The 8947-nt window shown below is 42.5% G+C and overlaps 1 protein-coding gene across 1 annotated transcript; it reads left to right on the top strand.

The window, feature by feature from the left end:
* Positions 1-251: 251 nt before the first annotated feature.
* Positions 252-8907, top strand: ccdc28b (coiled-coil domain containing 28B). Its single transcript, XM_063224256.1, has 6 exons — positions 252-426; positions 1483-1898; positions 2705-2877; positions 3435-3589; positions 6615-6637; positions 6807-8907. Exons 2-6 carry the CDS (start codon positions 1663-1665, stop codon positions 6859-6861), a joined length of 642 nt encoding a protein of 213 aa, XP_063080326.1. The 5' UTR covers positions 252-426; positions 1483-1662; the 3' UTR covers positions 6862-8907.
* Positions 8908-8947: the final 40 nt, after the last annotated feature.

The following is an 8947-nucleotide window of genomic DNA, read 5'->3' as shown; positions in this document are numbered from 1 at the left end:
AAAATGAAAATCCAATGAGTTGAGGAAAAAAGAAAAGTACATGTGCGCTGGCAACTTTTACGCATCGGCAGACGTGGGGCAAGATGCGTGTGCTTCCCAACTGCCGCTAGGTGGGTTCGTCTATTTAACTAGCCAGAGCCGTACATAGCTATCCCTGGTCCAATTATGCACCTACATGTGAAAATGTGATCTGTCTCTTTAAGACGGGGGTAGCGAGGTCCATGATGACGGTCTCTGGGGTTATTATTTATGATCGCTATGGTTGGTGAGCTTACAGCCTTTGTGGAAGAGAAGCGCGGAACAGCAAGTGACTGATACCTGTTTCAGGAGGAGCTCCGGCGATGGAAAACGTTATAGCTCCATCCTCACGACAGTTTGCAGCCTTTGCCGCTGCATAAATTGTGCTGTGTCGACGCACAAAGTGGGGTAAGTGCGCTCAATGAAGGCTATGTTCGCTCTAACGGGAGACTGGTGCTACTGTGCGCATCGGTCGTTTCTTCGCCAGAATGTTTTACATGTAGCTGTTTGTTCGTTTGTTCTTCTCGTCATAAATACATGCTTGCTTTCGAGCAGGCACACATTTTGCATGCATTTTGTATTGTTAGTCACTTGGCACACGCGCCATGCATCTCGAGCTTCCATCATGAACAAAGTATTTGGACACATCCCTTACTATGCCTTCTGAAAACACGCTTTGAATGATGAACTCAACTATTTCCGAAAGCTATCACTTCACTTCTTTCGTAGGGGTCAGCAATGGCGTGTTAACTAAATGAGATTTAGGGGCACGAGAGTGTCATGTGTAGAGCTATCTGGTCAAATCTCCCTGTTGGCTACGACAGTACTATGCTGTTGTGCGGACGGCGCTCATAACTAAATCCACCGTGTTATTCAGTGCCAAAATAGGCTAAGTGTTTTTGTGACATTCATACATTGTTGCGAACCCATATCGGTTGAAAGCGACTGTCACTCATTTGTACATTTAAACCGTCTCTGATTGAACTCTGAGTAACTGTTTTTCGATTTCCATCAATGCTCTGTCACAGTGTCAGTGATAACAACAAACCAGTAAAAATGTTCCATAATCCCTCGAGATGCGTCATAAGACTCGACAACCTCGAGGTCTTTTCATTGTTTTTTTGTTGACAACAGAGCGCTAGAGTATCCTTTGAATATTCATCAGATGTTTCATGGGCGTCCACATCTTGTCATTCTCGTCTAAACTTAGACATAGTTCAGAACGCGTATTGATTTAATGCGTAATTGAGAATGGACTCATTGATCTGCGATCTACTGTATGTCAGCGGTTGCCATGATGAAAGTTGGTCTCCCATATCGAATTCACTGAAGTGTCTCCAGCCCCTGTACTCCACTAGTCCACTCAGCAGTCCAGAAATAACTCAACCACTCAATCCACAGCACAACAATACACCTCTTCAGGATCAGAGGATCAGCCTTTACTTCCTGTGTTTGTTGTTTCAGGGAGGCTCATCCAACACTGCTGGTGGTGTAGAGGACACATCTCCCTCTCCCCCTATTCTGTCCCTCTTCCTCTCTAGCCCTCTCTCTCTCTCTCTCTCTCTCTCTCTCTCTCTCTCTCTCTCTCTCTCTCTCTCTCTCTCTCTCTCTCTCTCTCTCTCCAAACGTAGGTACAGCACAGCTATGGAGGACAAAAGGAAGAAGCGGAGCCCCAAAGTCTCCCTCCCTCAGCCGCCTCCACCTCCCATCAATCCTCGCAAGCTGCCCGCGCTGCCGGCCAGCAAGAGTGCCACCTTCTCCCTTGGGCTGCCCCAGCCGCCCTCCCCCAAGAACAGGAGCAAGTACAAGCGCTCGGTGGGGATGGTGGGACAGCCCAGAGAGGTCCTCGCTGTTCCCCTACTTCCACCAAAGAACCCCAGGTGTGTGGAAAAAGTAAATGTGTGACGTTCATTATGTCTTATATTAAGTTATATCAAGTTATATCAAGTCTTCAAGTTTCTTTTGTTTCAGGTAAAGGATAAAAACCTGTTTCTTCTCTAAAATGATAATCGTGCCAAGCCTCAACTTGGTCTGGCTGACCTGGAATAGCTTTGGAACTGTCCTAAATTGCTCTATAAATCTCATGCTGGGTTATATCCATATTGCCCCCCGAAATGATTAATGCACATGTGTAATAAGCTGTCTCACTGCACTATTTGACTATGAATGAATGAAACTTTATTGTCATTGTACAGGTACAACAAAATTGGTAAAGTGCAGATACTCACGGTGCTTAAAAAAAAACTCTCTCTTTATATTAAAAAGTCAGCTGTGCAAAATGAATTTGTGTAATGACTAATAATGTCCCTTTGCAGATGAAAATGCAGTTCATCCTTTTGCTCACATAGTACAGTCAGGGTTAGATCAGGCCATGAAGGCTGTCAATGACCTGTTCAGTTCTGCCCAACAATTACTAACATCTGGTGTATATTAGAGTAGTATACAGTATTTCTACTACTAGTAGTAGTAGTAGTAGTAGATACTGTATTTATTCAGAAGGAAAACCATCAGTAGTACATTATATCCAATCCAATTCACCCTTTTAAAACCACCACAAAGATGCTCATCAACTCTTTGAACTGTGGTGAAGTGTTTCTGAACTGTTGATGTGTTGTTCGTTTACTATTGTGGTTCATTGTGGCTTGATGAGTAGTGCTGTTGATTTTGTACCTGTTTGCTTGTTCAGCCGTCCCCATAAGGAGAAGGCGAGGGCCCCCCAGCCTGCGGGCCCCAGCAAGGTGACCCAGTCCTCCCCCATGCAGCACTCCTTCCTCACCGACGTCTCGGACGTCAGGGAGATGGAGGGAGGCCTCCTCAACCTGCTCAACGACTTCCACTCCGGCAAACTGCAGGCCTTTGGTAAGGCGAGAAATATATAGCAACTATAATTTAGGCCGTGTTTGTAGCCCTTTAGCACACATCGTTCGTTCCACCACTGGAATGTTGTAATAGATACTGAAAAGGCTTTACTACCAAAGTACTACACCACTATGACAGTGCACAGGGTCTTAGTAATACATTACGACTTGGTCATTGCCATTCTGATAACAGATAATTTATAACAGGGACTGTGTCTTAAGGGATTAAGCAGGGTTTGTGACCATTTAGCTTGTTCACTGAGCTCTGTTGCATAAAGGTATGTTTGTCTGAATTTGTGTTTGTACTAATGGTGGTACCTGTAGGGGACATTTGTGTGCAGAGGTGGTTTTAAGCACGAGGCAGCATTTCACGGCGGTTGGGGGGGTTCGCTGTAATAGTATACGTAGAAACAACATCAATTTGAATGTGTTTTATGTCTTTGACATAGTGTTTGTGAGTCCTTGTGTGTTTGTGTACATGCATCTTTGTGAGCGGTGTGTGTGTGTGTGTGTGTGTGTGTATGTGTGTGTGTGTGTGTGTGTGTGTGTGTATTGCAGGTAAGGTGTGTTCGTTTGAGGAGCTGGAGCACGTGCGTGAGATGCAGGAGAAGCTGGCTCGCCTTCACTTCAGCCTGGACAGCCATGTGGAGGAGCTCTCAGAAGACCAGCGCAAGAACGCCTCCGACCGCAACCTGGAACACCTGCTCTGCAATGTAGGACACACACACACACACACACACACACACACACACACACACACACACACACACACACACACACAAAATGATATATTGATATGGTACAGTGTGATACACACACACACACACTAACATGCAGACATTAGACATTCAGACTTAAAATGCAACTTAAAATGTTTCTACATAAATAAAAGAGGAAACTAACCTCCTCAAATGTGAAACTGTTACTGCATGGCTGAGTTGGTAAAGGCGTCATTCTGCAATCACTAGTTCACTGGTCACTTGTTCTTTTTCAACTCATAGGGTCAAAGTGTTCTTGATCAAGGCTACTGAACTCAGGCTGGCTAATGAATTGATCATAAATCCAGATCATCATGGTACCATTCAGGACAGTCTGATGATTAGCTTCGGGCCATTAATCACATGGCAGATTGTCCAAGGTGATATCATTTTTGACCCAAAAAATGGTTTTTCAATGTCAGATGAGTGACAATGTTTTGATAATGGCCCAGGTAAAGTAGAGTTGAGTAGAGAGTAGAGTACTTTTATTAATACAGAGGGAAATTAAGATGTCTGACAAACAAAGTGACAAACAAAGCTAAAGCGAGATAAAGTCAGGGACAAGACAAGACAACAAAGTGTCACTGTCAGGAATAGCCTGTCCATATTGGTGGTAAGGACCCTATCTTACCCTTGGCTGCCCATATGGGGAACCCTATTAGTGTTGTGCTCGGGGGCCCTTTGTGCATTATTTCCGCCACTGCTTTGGTGTTAGTTGTAGCCTCATGACATCTTCCAGCCAGCAAATGAGCACGTATGTGAGAGTGTGAAGTATGAACTTAAAATGCTTTGGCTCACTCAGTTGAGAGTGAGAGAGTGCTAGTATACAGGCCATGCCATCTATTCCTCCATGCATTTTAGGGGAATTCCACTTTTCCACATTTTCCAAGTCCTTACAAATGGACTATGTTGTATTTACACAGTAAAAAAGTGGGTGTCTTTTTCAGAGTTTAAATCAACTCCATTTCATTTGATTCCACTGGAAAATTGTGTACATTTTAGTCTGTGATCAGTGTAACATTGTCTAGAGACAATATATTCAGTAATGTGAAGAAATTATCTCGCTGTAAAGTGGCAATTGCACTGGCCACCTGCAGAATTTTACACTGACTTTTGACTCCACTGTTGAGTTATTTGATTCTCAACATCATTGTAAATACTCTGGAATGATAAAACTTAACTCTGTGTTTTTGTGCTGTGCATTACTTTTTGTGTGAAAGGTTCTGTCATACTTGGAGGACACTGATGAGTAGGTTCTTTAACCCCTGGTTGCCGTGAAACACGTTGCTGCCACATTCTTTTCAAGGAGGGAGATTTCAGACATGTGACACACAGTCATGCATTTAGCTACAGCTCTCTTTTGTTGGGATTCATTCAGCTGTTAATTGTATTATGCAGAAAGTGATATTCTTATTATTAGTAGTAATCAAGTAGGTAGCAGGCTTCACTCAGGTTTCCTGATAACTTTTAAGGGTGCTGTCCCAAATGAATACTTAGAATCAAAGAAAAGGGGGGCGCAATTGATGCAAGGTGCGTCCCCCCTTTTCTATTATTAGTAGTATACATTATGCCAGTTGTAACTGCCTTCATGTTAAGTGTGTGCGTGTGTGTGTGTGTTTGTACATGTGCATGAGAGAGAAAATGTTCAATCGATGAGGCATGTATCAGAGCTGTGTGAAAACTACAGTGGGTATCACCCCTCAGAGCTCACTAATGCACACTCTCCTCCATCACCAACAAACCGTGTCATTGTTGAACAGCCAACAGGTGTGATGCCCTCAAAGCACACCGTCACCAATCACTCTGACAAACACGTTTTGTTTTGTTTATCCGACGATCCTTATTGCCTGTTTGTCACCAGTGGCAGTCTAGTCTACACATTAAATATACAGTAAATAATGAAGCGTTATCGTATACATAATGGATCTTACATGTCGCAGAGACTATAGTCTGGCACAAAAGAGGTGGCAGACGGGTCCATATAATATTAATGCCGCCCGATGAGTCTGTTGTGTACCCAAACAAAGGCGGGCAAGACAAGTGGCTGGAGGATTGGTGTTCAGTCAAAATGCAGATTTATTCTACAAAACACAAGAGAGAGACTGAGAGAGAAACAAGGTTCACATGCAGGTTACATTCTAGTTTTATGAATCTCACTTTTCAACTGTGCCTAGATGAAGTTCTCAAATCCTGCCTAAATGTCCCTGGTGTCCTGGCTGGCTTATTGTGGAGTCTGATTTACACAGATCAGTGGAGACAAGGCAGCCACCAGATTTCTCTAATGACAAAGTTTTGTCAGAGTAGACTGCAACAGAATAGACCTGTATCAGTCTATTTGGGAGGTCCCTTCAAGCAAAATATCCCAGCATCAAAACACCAAATGATGATGTATTGAATCAATTATACTATACTTATATCATTAAGTATAGTATTAAACAGCCGCCAGACAGAAGCCAAGTAGAAATGAGGCAGAGTAATCTCTGCCCTTTCAAACATAGGTCTTGTCAATAAGACTAACAGAACATTCTACACAGAAAGGGAAATCAATAACTAAAATTTGATTATAGAGCTCAGCATAGTCACAGGATTTTAAAGTCAAAGTGTAGTTAAAGTTGTTTCGAACAAATAAAGGCCCTGTGAGTTGGCAGTTTAATAATACCTGAAGAGTGTTCACCATACTGCCCTACAAAGGCAAAGTGCATTAACTACGCCAACATTGAAACTGATTTAAAAAAGGCCTTCAAAGTGAGCTATTGGTATTAGGTTGGATATTGCAGTTGCGGAAAATTTGACATATCTAAAACTGGACATGTGTGAACCATAAGGCTTTTTTCACAAGAAAAAAGATGGCACTAAGACCATTTTCAGTAAACTAAATTTTGGCCAAATACAGTACGTAGCTACTGTACTTTTGCCTTTGTAGGGCAGCATACGTAGCTTTGCGTTAACACTACCTCTTTCCTCTCTCTCTTCCCTACAGCTCGAAGAACTCAGCAGCTCCATGTATCCTTTGCCTTATCTGCCCTCGGCTCTATGTAATCAGGTAGGCTGCTGTAGGGAAATTGGCTTTCTGTCAGGCTGCAGCTGACTGTTTGGCCTCCGAGTTCTTATGTGGCTTAGTAGCGGAGACACTGTTTGCTTGGCATGCATCCTTAATGGTCTCTTTACCCAGACAAAAACTACACCTGGCCGAGAATCAAGACCTTCCCAAGTCATCTGGGCCCTGAAGCAACCGCAAAAGGGCATGGAGTCAAGAGGACACACACACACACACACACACACACACACACACACACACACACACACACACACACACACACACACACACACACACACACACACACACACACACACACACATTCCATCATTTCCAAAGCAAAGGCGCCACAAAGATTGCCTACATTTGACTACATTTCAACTGCCAAAAAAGCGATGTTATGTTTGTTATGTTTTTTTTATTTCTTTGTTAAATGGAAACTGGCAAGGGAAATGTCTCATAGTTGTGACGAAACAGAACAGAAGCACAGACCATGCATTGACCAAATTCAGGTAATGTGGTGGATATTTGTAACCTGTGTCAGTGGAATGTTTTTCAAAAAGACAAATTCTTTAGCAGTAAAAAGCCATCTCAAATGAAGACACTGGAGCCTTGTGTGCTATACTGCATGACGGGAAAGACCAATGGACTGAAGGTCCGGCAAGACCTCAGCCACTTAGCAGATGCTTTCAAAGGCACGTGGAACTGATTGCTATGGATTGCGAGTCCCCACGGTGCGGTCCTCCCCTGTATTGATGGCAGGTAATGGTGCTGTAATCTCCTCATCATGTTTTGCTTTCCTGGTATGGCTTTCATTATGTACCGGGTTAAAAGTGCAACTCGTCCTCCCTCATCTCTCTCTCTCTCTCTCTCTCTCTCTCTCTCTCTCTCTCTCTCTCTCTCTCTCTCTCTCTCTCTCTCGCACGCGCGCTCTCGCTCATGCATTCATGCATACACTCACATACACATACTGTATGTTTCTCTGTACTGTGCATTCTCTCTCTCTCTCTCTCTCTCTCTCTCTCTCTCCCAGGTAAAGGGTGTAAAAGCATTTCCCTGCATTGTTGTTGTTGTTCTCCGCCCCTAATAGTCTCTCCATGACTCATAAGGGTTGTGAAACAGAGCGAGGCTGACATCTGTCATAATTTAAGACAATTATTTTTTTTCCCGCTTACACTCTGAGTGCAAACATTTTGACCAGAGTCTATCCCTGACAAATGTTGCTTTATTACATCAGGAAAAACTCTTTTGTGAAAAAATACAAAGTAGTTGCTGTATTTACTGATTTTTTTTGCGTATGTGCTCTCCTATGAAATGTGAAAACGACGAGGTAGGCACAGTCTTGATAATACAATAACACTTCTGTCCCCCAAATGTCTCATCCACAACTGATAGAATTCAGTGTCATATAACGTGTCATATGTCTTTTGTGCAATTTGTCTATGAAGCTTGGACTTTAATGAAATGTGTCCTCTATATTCTTATTCTGACCAATCAGAAAATACATGTTCAGGTTCAGAAATAGATGAGTGTTTTAGTCAGTCGTCTCTCTCGTGCACCATTAGTCTGTCTAAAACCAGTTTTCGTCAGTCAGATATCTTGCTCTGAGTAACACATGCAGCACTTCCAATAGATGCTAACACAGGCCTTGTTTATTTTATTTGCAAAGTGTACCTTTAATTTTCAGACTCATGCTGGCTGCCTTTATTGCTGACAGACATTTGTTACATTTCTGTAAGAAAACAGCATTGAATTAGTTGTGCTATTTTGTTGCTTTAAAACCAATGATGTTTTGATATGCATTCAATCAAAAAGGTCACATTTGAAATACAGTACTTTTAATGTAAATTTTGATACCATTGTTTCCCAGCAATGCATATTCTGTTTTCGATGTGTTGCTGTACCCCCAGGTTTTCCTCAAGTAATTATTTACACCGTTTAGTAAAGCACAAGTCTAGAAACCATATTTGATACTGTGATGCAACCTTAGGCCTATTGTGCAGCCAGAGCTCATTGTAAAAAAATAAATCTACAGCTGTACACACATACGTTCCCAAATTTCTGACTTTAAAAAGCTTGTGTTCATCAGATAGTCAATTGCATTCAAACCGCCCGCCTTTGTCTGGCCACAAAACAACCTAAGCCATAGCCGAAGTACAGAATCTATTTTTCTTTGCAGGCTCAAATCAGAAATTGTGTAAATTGATGTTGTTATTAAATGGGCCTGTTGCCCCAAAACATATATGTTGTCTGTTTTGTGTTTCTGTGTGTCGTAT

This window comes from Engraulis encrasicolus, chromosome 19 (assembly GCF_034702125.1).
Source record: "Engraulis encrasicolus isolate BLACKSEA-1 chromosome 19, IST_EnEncr_1.0, whole genome shotgun sequence".
Taxonomy (NCBI): domain Eukaryota; kingdom Metazoa; phylum Chordata; class Actinopteri; order Clupeiformes; family Engraulidae; genus Engraulis; species Engraulis encrasicolus.
This window is presented reverse-complemented; position numbering and strand designations above follow the sequence as displayed.

Bases quoted from the DNA above. Each gene is read 5' to 3' on its own strand.
- ccdc28b (XM_063224256.1), top strand. From the start codon at position 1,663: ATGGAGGACAAAAGGAAGAAGCGGAGCCCCAAAGTCTCCCTCCCTCAG. The intron at 2,878-3,434 runs GTAAGGCGAGAA...TGTGTATTGCAG, and splicing joins CGGCAAACTGCAGGCCTTTG to GTAAGGTGTGTTCGTTTGAG. The intron at 3,590-6,614 runs GTAGGACACACA...TCTTCCCTACAG, and splicing joins TGGAACACCTGCTCTGCAAT to CTCGAAGAACTCAGCAGCTC.